A 15811-nucleotide genomic window follows, 5' to 3' on the forward strand; every position below is an offset into this window, starting at 1 on the left:
GGCGGAGGAAGGTGTGTGCCAAGACGCTCCACGCCGGACTACCCACACCGTACAGGAGCCTCTGCAGGGCCTGGAGGCGGAAGACGTGGACCTGAGTGCGCAGACACTTCAGGCCCTGCCCCCCCTCCTCCAGGGGCAGGTGGAGGACCCCTGCAGAGACCCAGTGCGTTCCTGGCCAGAAGAACTCCAGAACCGCCGTCCGGAGGTTGGCCAGGAAATCCGGGGCCGGGACCAGGGTGTTGAGCCGGTACCAGAGCATGGACAGGACTAATTGATTCAGCACCAGCGCCCTCCCTCGAAGAGAGAGGCACCGGAGTAGTCCTGTCCATTTCCGGAGCCGCGCCCGCACCCCACCCTCTAAACCATGCCAGTTCTCCGGCGGAGATGGATGCATGGCAGAAAGGTAAACGCCGAGATAGAGCAGCGGACCCGCGCTCCACCGGATGGCCTGAAGCGCGGGTGGGAGGGAGCTCGCCTGCCACCCGTCCCCTACCACCAGGCCAGAGCTCTTGACCCAGTTGACCCGGGCGGAGGAGGCCGCCGAATAAATGGCCTGGCAAGCCTCCACCCGCGCCAAGTCGCCCGGGTCCTGGACCACGAGGAGCACATCGTCGGCGTACGCCGACAGGACCAGCCGCAGCTCCGGCTCCCGGAGCACCAACCCCGTCAACCTCCGACGGAGGAGACAGAGGAAGGGCTCGATCGCCAGAGCGTACAGCTGACCCGAGAGGGGGCACCCCTGCCGTACTCCTCGCCCGAAGCTGACCGGCTCGGTCAGGGTCCAGTTGAGCCTGACCAGACACTCCGCGGAAGCGTACAGCACCTGGAGAAAACCCACAAACTGGGGTCCGAAGCCCAACGCTTGCAGAGTGCCCAGGAGATACCCGTGATCCACCCTGTCGAACGCCTTCTCCTGATCCAGGGACAGGAGGGCGAACGACAGACCATCCCTACACCCTAATTCCAGAAGGTCCCGGACCAGATACAAGTTATAAAAGATCGTGCGGCCCGGGACGGTGTAGGTCTGGTCCGGGTGGACCACGTCCGCCAGCACGGACCCTAGCCGAATCGAAATGGCCTTCGCAACGATTTTATAGTCCGTGCTGAGGAGCGAGATGGGACGCCAATTCCGTAAATCGCGGAGGTCCCCCCTCTTCGGCAATAAGGCAAGCACGGCTCGCCTGCACGAAAGAGGGAGGACCCCGCTCCGCAAAGACTCGGCCCAGACGGTGACTAGGTCTGGGCCGAGGACGTCCCAGAACACGCGGTAGAACTCCACGGTCAGCCGGTCCATGCCCGGAGATTTATTGGTGGGCATGCGACGGAGGGCTTCCGAGAACTCGGCCAGAGTGAGAGGCAGCTCTAGCCAGTCCCGGTCGCCCGCGCTGACCGTCGGGAGTTCGTCCCAGAGCACTTTGCAAGCGTTAGGATCGGTCGGATCCGGGGAGAAAAGAGCCGCGTAGAAGGCTCTGGCCCTCCCGCAGATCTCCGCCGGATCCGTGAGGGGGGTGCCGTCCTCCGCCAGGAGGCAGGTGACGTGCTTTTTGGCCCCCCTCCTTTTCTCCAGGGCGTAGAAGAAGCGGGAGCCGCGATCCATCTCCCGAAGGAGGCGGATGCGGGATCGAACAAAGGCACCCCGGGCTCGATGATCCTCGAGGGCCCGGAGCTCCTCCCGCTTCTCCCGGCACGCTCCGCAGAGGGATGGATCCTCGGGGCTGGCGGCCAGACGCCTCTCCAGCTTCAAAACCTCCCATTCCAACTGCTCTATCGCCGCATCCCTCCGTCGGCTGGCGCCCCGGGTGTAGTCGCGGCAGAAGAGCCGGGCGCGCACCTTCCCCAGGTCCCACCATCGCCGCGCCGAGGGAAAGGCGCGTCTCTGCCCTCACCAGGCCAGCCAGAACTCCCGGAAGGACACCACGAAGCCCACGTCCTCCAGCAAACTATTATTAAAATGCCAGTAGGCCGGCCCCGGCCTCTCCGCGCAGAGAGAGGCCGTCACGGTGGCAAGGTGGTGATCAGAAAAGGGGGCCGGCCGAACGCTGGAGGAGTGGGCTCGTGAAAGGTGGAAACGTGACAGATAAATGCGGTCCAGCCGGGAGTGGCGCGACCGATGGGCCTCCACCCGGACGAAGGTGAACGTCGAGACGTCGTCCGGGTGGTGGTCGCGCCAGACGTCCACCAGGGAGTGGCGTTCGACGATCTCCCGGAGGACGTCCGCTGCGGCCGGGCACTGCTCGGTCCCCGAGCGGTCCCGTTCCTCGAGGGTGGTGTTAAAGTCCCCGCCCAGGACCAGGCACTCACGAGGATCCAGGGAGCCGAGGAAGGCGGACGCCTGCCGATAAAAACGCAACCTCTCCGGGCCCGATGTCGGGGCATAGACGTTGACGAGATTAACCACAAGCCCCTCCATGCGGACCCGGAGGTGCAGCAGGCGGCCCGGCACAGCCTCGGCGGCCCCCAGCACCTCGGGCCGTAGGTCGGGGGAGAACAGGGTCGCCACTCCCGCCGAGCGAACCGAGAGGTGGCTAAAGTAGACCCTGTCCCCCCACTCCAGCCGCCAGCTAGCTTCAGCGGCCGGATCCGTATGGGTCTCCTGCAGGAAAACCACAGAGTACCCCCCGACCCGAAGGAAGGAGAGCACCTGGCTCCTGCGGAGACCCATCCTACAGCCCCGGGCGTTCAAAGTGGCAAAGATGATCGTCGCCATGAGGAGTGCTGGGGGGGATCCTCGCTGGCAGACACGCCCACGGCCTCCGTCGGGCCGCGCAGCAATCCGTGACCAAACCCGTGGGTGAGAAGAGAGTCACGGAAGAGGCAGACCCGCCGGTAGGTCGCGGCGGCCTGCTTCCCGGTCCCCTTACCCTCCCCTATGAGGGCCTTTGCGGCCCGGAGGATTAGATGGAAATCCCCCCACCGCTGGAGCGCGAGTTGGACTTTGTTACGGGAGCCACGGACGTCCTCAAGGAACGCCCGCAGCTCCTCCCGCAGCGCATGGGGGGGCGGGTTAACAGATCGATGACCGTCCCCCAGCGGGGCCCCCATCACAGCCCCGTGGCCCACCAAGGCGGGCAGGCAGGGGGCAGACCCTCGACGTGGCGTCCGATGGGCCGACGCCACGCGGCCCGCCCCGCTCCCCAGTTCAACAGGGGGCGGCGGAAGGAGAGCAGCAGCCCCTGATGGGTCAGAGCAGGGAAAAACAACTAAGGCCGCACCCTGGGGAGTATCCCGAGGGGCAGCAATGGCATCACGGGAGGTGGAGGGGACAAGAGTAGGGCAAGGGGTCGGTTGGCCCACACCCAAGAGGGACACCCCCTGGGAATCGGGTCCGGGCAGCGGGGCATCGGCCGTCGCCTCGATGGGCTCGGCGGCCGTCAGCGGGGTGCCACCCGCAGCCGGGATGATGGAGGATCCCAGGGGACCCCCAGAGGCAGGAGCAGAAGCGGCAGTCAGGGGAGGGGAAATCGGGGACAGGGGGACCGAGGTGAGGTCACTCAGATCGAGGCTCGCTAGTAAAGGGTCGTCCTCCCCCTGCGTAACCGGGGTCAGACCCAGGGCCTCGATCTCCTCGTAGATGGAGGGGAGATCGCCGTCCGCCACCCCGGGGCCCTCCCCGCCAACACCCGAAGCGACGCCCACCTCAGTCCTCGCGGAGGCTGCGGATGGCAAGCGGGCAAGGGGGGCTCCCTCGGGGGCTTCCTCAGGAAGGGACCCTGGAGGAGGGGCAGCGTCACCGTCCGGTGCTGCCACGTCGCGCCCAGCCGGCACCACAAAACGGGCGTCGTCGGGGGGCAAGGCGGAAGGCTCGTCATCAGAGACCCCCTTCCTGCTCTTCCGGGGGGCCTCCGAATCCAAAAGATGTAATGGGACCGGAGCCTTCCGCTTGCCCCGCTTCCCCTGCACTAAGGACCAGCCCTCCATGGCATCATCCGGGGGCTGGCTAACAGGGGTCAGGTCTGGGGGCAAGGGCAGCGGCTTAGGGACTCGGGGAGGCAACGGAGGGGCAACAGGAACGAGGGAGAAGTCTCCCTGGGGCGGGCCCTCTCCCACGCCCGGCGTTATCTCCGCCGCACCCTCCTCCACAGCGGTGGACTGAGAAGGAGGAGGGGCAGCGTCAGGTGCTGGGCAGCTAGGGGCACTGGCGGTGACGGGGCCGGCGCCATACCGGGGCTCGGGGGTCCCGGACGCTCCTCCGTGCCGGGCCAAGGGGCAGTCCCTCCGGACGTGCCCCATCACCCGGCAGAGGTAGCACCGGGCCTCCCCCGTCGAGTAATGCACCCGGTAGCGGGCTCCCTGGTAGGGGACCACAAAGGACCCCTCGAGCGCCTCTCCGTCACGTGCCGCCGGCGGCAGTTGAAGCTGCACTTGCCGGCGGAACGAGAGGACGTGACGGAGGGCGGGGTCCTTGCAGCCCAACGGGAGAGGGCTGATGACAGAAATAGGGCGCCCCAGGGCAGAAAGGGCGGGCAGCAGGGCGGCATTGGGCAGGAAGGGAGGGACGGAGGTCAGGACCAAGCGGACCCCCAGGTCTTCCAAGGGCTCCAGGGGCACGAACACGCCCCCCACCGCCAGACCAGCCTCTACCGCTTCCTGGGCGGCGGCCTCCGACGCCAGGAAGAAGACCACCTTCCCGTACATTTTGGAGGCCGCCACAATGGCCGTGGGCCCCACTACCCTCGCCAACGCCCTCACATAGGTTTCGACGTGGGGCGAGGCGGGCACCAGGAGGCAACGGACGCCGTGCTTCCTAGTCAAGGTGGGAAAGGGGCCCCGGCCGCTAGAGATGGTAGTGGAAGCGGCAGGCGGAGGAGTAGCGGCAGGCGGGGGGGCCGCCGCCACCTGGGCATATGCCCTGGGGGCCGGGGGAGGGACACCTGCGGAGCTGGTAGAGGGAACAGCGGGGAGGGATGCCGCGGCCGGTAGCGGGACCACGGCAGCGGGGGTAGTCCCCGCCATGGAGGGCCTGGTCTTTATAGCTGGGCCCTTACCCTTCTTCCCACCCCGACCTTTCCGACCGGCTGGGGGGGCTCCCTCCGAATTGGAAGGGGCGAAGGACGTGGCAGCAGCGGACGTCTCCCTGATACTCGCCGTTGCCGGTGCCCCAGCGGGGGCAGTGGCAGGTAAACCGGCAGCGGCGGTCGAGGTAGAGGCTTGGGGATTGGACACGGGGGTTTCGGGAGGAGGGGCGGTGGGAGCATCGCGAGGGGTCTCCCCCGCCGCGTCCCCCGCCATAACGAGAGCGGGAAGGGGGACAAACAGCGAGGGGAGGGGAGGGAAAGGAGGTGACCACCCCTCCCCGCTAGGCTGCAGGCAGGGGAGGAGGGTGCCAGAAAGGGAAGGCTAAAGGGGCGTGGGGAGCAAGCAAGGACCCAGGGGCGGGAGGGTGGCAGGCCACCGACCCAGAGGGGAATTCCGGCTCCTCTAGTTGCACTAGGGGATCAGGGGGGCTAACAACATGGGGGGGGTGCAGTGAACAAGGGCAAACCCAAATGGGGGAAGGGCACAAGCGCATGGGAGGGGGCATGGGCGCACGAGGGGAGGGGCCAATCAGGGCTGGGGGATCATGGCGGGGGGGGGAAAGTTGAGCTAGGAGCGGGGTAGAGGAACCACGGGGCTAGCTACAGGGCTGGGGCAGGACAATCAGGGCCACAGAGGGAAATGGGTGGGGCAAACAAATGTGGCAAAGGAGAGGGGGCCAGGCCAAGGGGATGGGGGTGGGGGGTGCGCCCACGGGCACTTGTGCAAAAAGTCAATGCAGCTGGCTGCTGCTGCAGGCCCAAATGGTGGAGGTGGGCGTGGCAAGCCAGGTGAGCAGCTCAGTCCCAGAGGCAGGAGAATGAGGTAGATGGAAAAAACGCCAGCGGGGGTGGTGGAGGGGGCAACGACGGTGGTGGGGGCGAAGGGGGTCACAGATGGACCGGGGGCAGGCTCCACGCCACACCCCCAGTGTCCCAACAGACACAGTCCAAGCCCCCACCACAAGAGCACAGTCCGAAAAATACTCAGTCCTTAGGTGCCCCCTCCACGGTGGCCTTCAGAGTCTCTACGAGGTCCTCCAGCAGCAGCAGGCAGCACTCTCCTTCTCTTCGGGGCTCCAGCAGCTCCCCAGCAGCCAACACAGCAGCTCCAGCAGCTCCAGGTGGTGGTCTGGTGGCTAGGCAGGAGGGACCCCGCTCAGAAGATGGTGGTGGTGGCTTTCTCAGCAACAAGGCCTGGAGCTGGGGTCCCTCACCCCCCCCCCCCAGGGGCTGTAGGTGGAGTAACAGCAGCAACTGGGTGGTGGGGGGGAAATCTACTAGCCAGCCAGCATGCAGATAGCAGAGAAAGGGGGTGGGTGGTGGTGTCTAGCCCAGCCAGGGGAGCAGCCGGGGCTGGAGCAGCAGCGAGGGCCCAGCAGGAACAGCAGCAGCAGCAGCAGCCCTCTCCCTCCTATTCTCTACAGCAGAGGAGTCGAAGGGAGGTCTTCTGGCCACTGGAGGAAGAGTTTTCTGTTCCCTGAGTGACTAGGGCAGGCGCTGCCCTAGAGCAGTCAGGAACCTGCTAGAAACAATTAAGACAGGCAAGCTAATTAAGACACTTGGAGCCAATTAAGACCTTACTAGAATCAATTATGGCAGGCAGGCTAACCAAGACACCTGGTTTAAAAGGGACATCCCATCAGTTAGTGTGTGTGTGTGTGCGTGTGCAAGTGCAAGGAAGAGTGAGTGAGAGAGAAGGCGTGTTGCTGGAGGACTGAGGAGTACAAGCATGATCAGGCTTCAGGAGGAAGGTCCGGTGGTGAGGATAAAGAAGGTGTTGGGGGGAGGCCATGGGGAAGTAGCCCAGGGAGTTGTAGCTGTCACACAGCTGATACAGGGAACACTGTAGACCAGCTCCTATCCACAGGGCCCTGGGCTGGAACCTGGAATAGAGGGCAGGCCCGCGTTCCCACATCCCCCCAACTCCTGATTGGACCCAGGAGGAGTTGACCTGGTCTGTGAGAAACACCAGAAGGGAAGGTCTAATTTGGAAAGGGATCTGGACTGTCCCCGACCCACTAGGTGGGACACAGAGACTGTGGGGATTGTTCTCCATTCCCCCCATGCTGGCCAGTGATGAGGTGAGCTGAGTGAATGGCGGGTTTGTGCCTCTAGCAGAAGCGGCCAAACTGAGGGCTGCCATGAATCTCTGAGGCGAGCAAATCCGCCTATAAGTGCAGGACCCCCCAAGGCAGAGGAGAAACTTTGTCACAACTGATAGAGAGAGATGCACATTTGTTTACTCCCCCAGGTGTTAATCACTTACTCTGGTTAATTAATGACCAAAAGTGATTTTATTAAGTATAAAAAGTAGGATTTAAGTGGTTTCAAGTAATAACAGACAGAACAAAGTAAGTTAGCAAGCAATATAAAACAAAACATGCAAGTCTAAGCCTAATACATTAAGAAATGGTACATCCTGCCCTTAGAGGTGTTCCAATAAGCTTCTTTCACAGACTAGACTCCTTCCTAGTCTGGGCCCGATCCTTTCCCCTGGTACAGCCCTTGTTAGATCCAGCTCATAAGAAATCCCCTAGTTACCACCTGAGCAGTGTGTCCGCCATGAAAGTGAAACTGAACAGTTAAAACGCCAATTAGCTGTGCGTTCTGTCCAGGTGGCAAGCCTCACGGGCGGGGGACTCAGGTAACCCTTGTGAGTGATACTGTTTAAGGAAAGGGACCAGGAGGGATGGGGGCTAGTTGAGGAGCCCATCCTCCTTGCTAAATTGGTAATGAAACAAAGCCTGTGCCCATGGAAAGGGACTATATAGTGAGAAAAGCAGGATCAGGCCCAGACATGCAGGCAGGCAACAGATTAAAAAAAAGTGGAAAGTGAGTTGGAAGCCCTGAGGGCAGAGTGGCAGGAGTAAGAGAAGCAGTAAGTCCAGGCCTGGGGAATTCAGATCCCTGGAACAATACTGGGAATGGTAAAATCTGAGTCAAGTGATTTAAGGAAAAAAAGTGAGATGTTCTCTGTAGATGCTGGAGGAAACTAAGTAGTTAAAGGTTGTGAAAATGTTAAAGAGAAAAAGAATTCTTGGTGTCTTTGCACCCATGCTGAAGGAAAAATAGGCCCTTTTTTAAAGTGGTTGGGTTTTGGAGTCGGGTTCTAGCGTATCCATTAATCGTTGAGTCAAAAGGCCCTTGTCGGAACTGTGGCTGATGTAGTGCTTTCGCCACACAATTCCAAAGGTGCTCGGGGCTAAAACAAAGTCCAAAGTTCTCATGGGGCTGCTGAAGGAGTCTTTGTTTCTTCTCAGCAATTCCACGATTTCTAAAACAGGTGTTCTTGGTAAGAGATGGCCTCTTCTGCCTGATGCTGGGACTTATGGGGTGGTGGTGCTACACTCTGATTGACAAAGGGCAGAATGAGGAGTTCTTAGAGGAGTCACACAACCATCTCATGGGCAGTTGATCCTGCCCTATTTTGGTCAAATCTGCTCTCTGGGAGGTCCTCTGTGGCCGAAACCCATCCCAACTGGTAGAGGATGGTGGAAGGACTTCTTAGAGGAGTCACAGAAACCACTTACAGACGGATCACCCCACCCCAGAACACCCCCCAGGGCGGTCCTACAGGGGCAAAACCCATTCTGATTAGTAGAGGGTGGCGGGAGGGGATCTTAAAGGGGTCACATGACACACCTTGCTTCTGGTCATGTGTCCAGCTTGACTGCAAACATAGTACCTCCATGGAGCAGGACTTCCTGTGACATCTGGGCTTAACTGGTCAATGGGCGGAGTTAATGTTTGATTTGACGGTAGGGTCGTTATACTACTCTCAGATTTCTTTAGCTGGCAGTATTGTCTCAGCCCAACAGCGAAATTAGTTTGGAGAACCCCAAGAATCAATTTTCTGAGTCCGATCACACTTTTTAAAAACACTATAAGGGAATGTCTCCACTACAGACTTAACTCAACCTGTGTTAGGTCAGTGTACACACCACAGCTTTGGTCCCTCCTTTGGTTAGGAGGAGATTTACCGCCTCCCCCCAACCCATTGCATCTCTGTGCACTGCTCCAGCATCGCCACTGGCCCAGCACGGCCTGACTCCTGGCAGCGGCTTCCCCCTCCCCTGCCAGGTGGGTGGTGTCAGAGGTGGGCTGGCCCTTTTAGGGGATTTGGGCTCAGCCCCATCAGTGTGCAGTTAGCCCCACCCCCCAAGGTGATGGGTTTGGGACGCTGGCTGGATCAGACATCATGTGATGGTAGCCTGGGGTAGGGGCAGGGCTGCTTGTAAAATGGAGCCTGCTGTCTCACAGAGGGGAGACAAGGGGCTTGGAAACACATAGGGGGCTGGTGGATGAGGCCTAGAGTCTTGCAAGGGGCTGGTAGAGCTCCCTCGCTCAGGGAGATCTGGTGCCCTGATAGTAGGGTAAAGGGCAGGAAGAGACCTGTGGAGGATCCAGAAGGGATCCATGGTCAGGGAGGCATCAGGGAAAACCCTCCCCCACACCAGCCAGAAGGAAAGGCCTGGCTGGAGCTGAGTGAGGGCCAGGAGCCAACCATTAAGGCCTTGTTGTCACTGCAGAAGAGGGACGTTAACTCAAAGAATCATACAACCATCAAGCTAGAAGGGGCCGCAAGGGTCATCTAGTCTAACCCCTGCCAAGATGCCAGGTTTGCTGTGTCTAAACCATCCCAGACAGTCGGCGAGCCTTTGAAACCCTCCAGTGAAGGAGCTTCCAACCACCTCTCCGACCCCCAGGCATCTGTTCCATTAACCTACTGTTCCATCTCTGTTATGGCAGCCTTTCACGTGTTACAAGACTGCTGTCATGTCCCCCCTTAGTCTCCTCTTTTCCAAACCAAAATACCCAGTTCCTTCAGTCTTTGCTCAGACGCCTTGCATTGCATTCCATCCCTCTGACCATCTGTGTCCACCTCTGGATACTCTCCAGTTTTACTACATCCTTTCTATACATTGGTGACCGGAATTGGACACAGTTCTCCACCTGAGGCCTACCCAGCACTGGGTTGAGCGGTACTGTCACCTCCTGTGACTTGCATGCGAGGCCTCTGTTACTGCAACCTAAAATTGCATTTGCTTTTTCTGCCACAGCATCGCATTGCTGACTCATGTTGAGGTTGGGATCCACCAACCCAGATACTTCTCAGCAGTGCTGCTGCCAAACCACTTTCCCCCCATTCTGTATTTGTGCATTTGGTTGTTCTTCCCTATGTGTAGCACCTTACGTTTGTCTTTGTTGAATTTCATGTTGTTGTCTATAGCCCAGTTCTCCAATTTAGCAAGATCCCTCTGAATTTTAGCTTTATCCTCCAAAGTGTTGCAACCCTTCCCTCCTAGCCTTGTGTCATCTGCAAACTCGATCCGTGTGTTCTCCATACCTACAAGCAGGTCAGTACTGAAGAACTTGAGTTAACTAACTTGAGGTAAAATCCTAGTGAAGACAAGGCCGTGTGTAGTTTTCACATGAGCTCTTAGCAGATCACGTTAAAACCTGTGGAGGAGCCTAACAACTAATTTGAAAAATATGACCTGCCTTGTCTCCATGAGGTTTTAGCTTGAGTTAAGGGCAAACGTTTCTCCCCATACAGACGAGGGCATCCGGAGCTTAGGAGTGCTGCAGGGGACTGCTAAGCATGGAGAAAAAGACTTTTAATGAAAATTAGAATCTTTTGGTTAAACCCAAATGACAAAACATGCAACCGAGAAAGTAGGAGACAACTGGGGGATGATAAATCTGAAAGTCCTCTGCCTGAAATGCAGCCTGCTGGTAAGAAAATCCAATTTTCTGGTCCGACTGTGCCCCTGAATAACTCAGAAACCTCCTGCGACACAGAGTACAAAGAGAGCCAGAATGCGTGTACTCTTGAGGTTAACACTAGGCTGGGGCGGAAGTTGGTTTTAACAGGAAACCCCCGTTTCCTCCACTGAAAATGTTGTTTCTCATGTTGGCTGAGGATGGAAGCTAGCTTACAACAACTGCCCAGTGCAGTAGGACTGGGTTCTGCCATGCTTATCGACACGGGGTTATATCTTCCCCGACAAGCAGCCTCATTCATTTCAAGGGGACCAGCTGCAAATTAAGGTATTTCTCATAGTGAATAAAAGTGGCAGAATCTCACCCTCTGGCTTGGTCTACACTAGAGTTCATAGAATATTAGGGTTGGAAGGGACCTCAGGAGGTATCTAGTCCAACCCCCTGCTCAAAGCAGGACCAATCCCCAACTAAATCATCCCAGCCAGGGCTTTGTCAAGCCTGACCTTAAAAACCTCTAAGGAAGGAGATTCCACCACCTCCCTAGGGAACCCATTCCAGTGCTTCACCACTCTTTGAGTGAAAAAGTTTTTCCTAATATCCAACCTAAACCTCCCCCACTGCAACTTGAGACCTGCTCCTTGTTCTGTCTTCTGCTATCACTGAGAACAGCCGAGCTCCATCCTCTTTGAAAACCCCATTTCAGGTAGTTGAAAGCAGCTATCAAATCCCCCCTCATTCTTCTCTTCTGCAGACTAAACAATCCCAGTTCCCTCAGCCTCTCCTCATAAGTCATGTGCTCCAGCCCCATAATCATTTTTGTTGCCCTCCGCTGGACTCTTTCCAATTTTTTCCACATCCTTCTTGTAGTGTGGGGACCAAAACTGCACACAGTACTCCAGATGAGGCCTCACCAAGGTCGAATAGAGGGGAATGATCACATCCCTCGATCTGCTGGCAATGCCCCTACTTATACAGCCCAAAATGCCATTAGCCTTCTTGGCAACAAGGGCACACTGTTGACTCATATTCAGCTTCTCGTCCACTGTAACCCCCTAGGTCCTTTTCTGCAGAACTGCTTCCTAGCCATTCGGTCCCTAGTCTGTAACAGTGAATGGGATTCTTCCGTCCTAAGTGCAGGACTCTGCACTTGTCCTTGTTGAACCTCATCAGGTTTCTTTTGGCCCAATCCTCTTATTTGTCTAGGTCCCTCTGGATCCTATCCCTACCCTCCAGCGTATCTTCCACTCCTCCCAATTTAGTGTCATCTGCACACTTGCTGAGAGTGCAGTCCACGCCATCTTCCAGATCATTAATGAAGATATTGAACAAAACCGGCCCCAGGACTGACCCTTGGGGCACTCCAATTGAAACCGGCTGCCAACTAGACATGGAGCCATTGATCACTACCCGTTGAGCCCAACGATCTAGCCAGCTTTCTATCCACCTTATAGTCAGGTCATCCAGCCCATACTTCTTTAACTTGCTGGCAAGAATAGTGTGGGAGACCGTATATAAAGCTTTGCTAAAGTAAAGGAATAGCACATCCACTGCTTTCCCCTCATCCACAGACCCAGTTATCTCCTCATAGAAGGCAATTAGGTTAGTCAGGCATGACTTGCCCTTGGTGAATCCATGCTGACTGTTCCTGATCACTTTCCTCTCCTCTAAGTTCTTCAGAATTGATTCTTTGAGGACCTGCTCCATAATTTTTCCAGGGACTGAGGTGAGGCTGACTTGCCTGTAGTTCCCCAGATCCTCCTTCTTCCCTTTTTTAAAGATGGGCATTAAAGTAGCCTTTTTCCAGTCATCCGGGACCTCTCCCATTCGCCATGAGTTTTCAAAGATAATGGCCAATGGCTCTGCAATCACATCCGCCAACTCCTTTAGCACCCTCGGATGCAGCGCATACGGCCCCATGGACTTGTGCTCATCCAGTTTTTCTAAATAGTCCCGAACCACTTCTTTCTCCACAGAGAGCTGGTCATTTTCTCCCCATACTGTGCTGCCCAGTGCAGCAGTCTGGGAGCTGACCTTGTTTGTGAAGAAAGAGGCAAAAAAATCATTGAGTACACTAGCTTTTTCCACGTCCTCTGTCACTAGGTTGCCTCCCTCGTTCAGTAACGGGCCAACACTTTCCTTGACTTTCTTTTTGTTGCTAACATACCTGAAGAAACCCTTCTTGTTACTCTTAACCTCTCTTGCTAGCTGCAACTCCAAGTGTGATTTGGCCTTCCTGATTTCACTCCTGCATGACCTCCCTCCCTGGTCATTTGTCCAATCTTCCACTTCTTGTAAGCTGCTTTTTTGCGTTTAAGATCAGCAAGGATTTCACGGTTAAGCCAAGCTGGTCGCCTGCCATATTTCCTATTCTTTCTACACATCGGGATGGTTTTTTCCTGCAACCTCAATAAGGATTCTTTAAAATACAGCCAGCTTTCCTCGACTCCTTTCCCCCTCATGTTATTTTCCCAGGGGATCCTGCCCATCAGCTCCCTGAGGGAGTCAAAGTCTGCTTTTCTGAAGTCCAGGATCTGTATTCTGCTGCTCTCCTTTCTTCCTTGTGTCAGGATCCTGAACTCGACCATCTCATGGTCACTGCCTCCCAGGTTCCCATCCACTTTTGCTTCCCCTACTAACTCTTCTCTGTTTGTGAGCAGCAGGTCAAGAAGAGCTCTGCCCTTAGTTGGTTCCTCCAGCACTTGGACAAGGAAATTGTCCCCAACACTTTCCAAAAACTTCCTGGATTGTCTGTGCACCGCTGTGTTGCTCTCCCAGCAGATATCAGGGTGATTAAAGTCTCCCATGAGAACCAGGGCCTGCGATCTAGTAACTTCTGCTAGTTGCCGGAAGAAAGCCTCGTCCACCTCATCCCCCTGGTCTGGTGGTCTATAGCAGACTCCCACCACGACATCACCCTTGTTGCTCACACTTCTAAACTTAATCCAGAGACTCTCAGGTTTTTCTGCAGTTTCATACCAGAGCTCTGAGCAATCATACTGCTCTCTTACATACAATGCAACTCCCACACCTTTTCTGCCCTGCCTGTCCTTCCTGAACAGTTTATATCCATCCATTACAGTACACCAGTCATGTGAGTTATCCCACCAAGTCTCTGTTATTCCAGTCACGTCATAGTTCCTTGACTGTGCCAGGACTTCCAGTTCTCCCTGCTTGTTTCCCAGACTTCTTGCATTTGTGTATAGACACTTAAGATAACTCACTGATCATCCCCCTTTCTCAGAATGAGACAGGAGTCCTCCCCTCTTGCGCTCTCCTGCTTGTGCTTCCTTCTGGTATCCCATTTCCTCACTTACCTCAGGGCTTTGGTCTCCTTCCCCCGATGAACCTAGTTTAAAGCCCTCCTCCCTAGGTTAGCCAGCCTGCTTGCAAAGATGCTCTTCCCTCTCTTCATTAGGTGGCACCTGTCTCTGCCTAGCTCTCCTCCTTCTTGGAACACCATCCCATGGTTGAAGAATCCAAAGCCTTCTCTCCGACACCACCTGCGTAGCCATTCGTTGACTTCCACAATTCGACGATCCCTACCCAGGCCTTTTCCCTGCACAGGGAGGATGGACGAGAACACCACTTGCACCTCAAACTCCTTTATCCTTCTTCCCAGAGCCACATAGTCTGCAGTGATCCGTTCAAGGTCATTCTTGGCAGTATCATTGGTGCCCACGTGGAGAAGCAGGAAGGGGTAGCGATCCGAGGGCTTGATGAGTCTCGGCAGTCTCTCCGTCACATCGTGAATCCTAGCTCCTGGCAAGCAGCAGACCTCTCGGTTTTCCTGGTCGGGACGGCAGATAGATGACTCTGTCCCCCTGAGGAGGGAGTCCCCAACCACCACCACCCTCCTACTTCTCTTGGGAGTGGTGGTCGTGGAACCCCCATCCCTAGGACAGTGCATCTCATGCCTTCCAATCGGTGGAGTCTCCTTCTGCTCCCTTCTCTCAGGTGTACCTAGATCTACTCCACTCTCCACATTAGTATCTGTGAAAAGAACAAGAAAATGGTTGCTCATCTGTATCTCCATTGCTGGTACATGGACACTCCTCTTTCTTCTTCTGGAGGTCACATGCTGCCAAATTTCTTCACCGTCCCTCTCTCCCCTCTGCACAGACTGCTCCGATTCTTCAGGATGTTGTGCCGGTAGAAGCATATCCTGACGTCTATCCAGGAAATCTTCATTTTCTCTTATGCAATGCAGGGTCGATACTTGTTGCTCCAGACCTCGAACCTTCTCTTCCAATATGGAGACCAGCTTGCACTTTGTACAGACAAAGTCGCTTCTGTCCTGTGGAAGAAAGACAAACATGGCACAACCTGTGCAGGTTACAACAGTTGAACGCTCATCTTCCATAATTTCTTGCTTCTAAGAGCTTCCTCAGCTGTTGCAGCAACTCACAGAAGCCCGTGAGATGAAAGCCTCAGTGGGCTCTCCCTAGGCGAACTCCTGGGCGAACTCCCTCTATTAACCTCTGCTGTTTGCCACTCAGCTGATTTGCTGTTGACTGCCTTTTTACAGCAGTCAGGCCCATTCAAGGCCCACCTGGAACAAAGCCCTCCCAATTCACACTTTTTTCGAACAATCAAGCACAAAGTCAAACTGACAAACTGACCCCTGCAACAGACACTCAAATACTCACCAACACAGCCCCCCTGATGCAGCACTTAGCCTACCTCCCGACCTCACAGACAGATCCCAGGCAAACTCCCTCTGTTAGCCTCTGCTGTTCACTGCTGAGCTGGTTTGCTGAGTTAGGTCAATGTAAACTGCCTTAAAACTCTTCCTTCCCCCTCCAACCACCTCTCCCCTCCACCCTTCCCCTTCCTTCCTCCATCCGACCACCTCTCCCCATCACTCCTCTCTCTCCCCTTCCTTCCTCCATCCGACCACCTCTCTCACTCCACCACCCCACCCTCTTTCACCCCCATCCTTCCTTCTCGCTCTTCCTCAACTCACCTCCCTGCCCCTGCCACAGGGTTCCCGAAAGGGCAGAGGGGCAGGGCTGTCAGAGAACAACAAGGGACACTGGCTCAGGGGAGCCGAGGAAAGCCAGACATTGAGGCAG

The 15811-nt window shown here is 56.5% G+C and overlaps 1 protein-coding gene across 1 annotated transcript in view; it reads left to right on the forward strand.

Annotated features, from left to right (window-relative positions):
* Positions 1 to 384: 384 nt before the first annotated feature.
* LOC123371818 (UPF0687 protein C20orf27 homolog) overlaps positions 385 to 15811 on the forward strand; it is a 65272-nt gene continuing 49845 nt past the window's right edge. The window contains exon 1 of the mRNA XM_045019676.1: positions 385 to 403. Coding sequence (XP_044875611.1) covers positions 385 to 403 — 19 coding nt within the window. The remainder of the gene's footprint in view (positions 404 to 15811) is intronic.

This window comes from Mauremys mutica, chromosome 5, assembly GCF_020497125.1.
Source record: "Mauremys mutica isolate MM-2020 ecotype Southern chromosome 5, ASM2049712v1, whole genome shotgun sequence".
NCBI classification, from domain to species: domain Eukaryota; kingdom Metazoa; phylum Chordata; order Testudines; family Geoemydidae; genus Mauremys; species Mauremys mutica.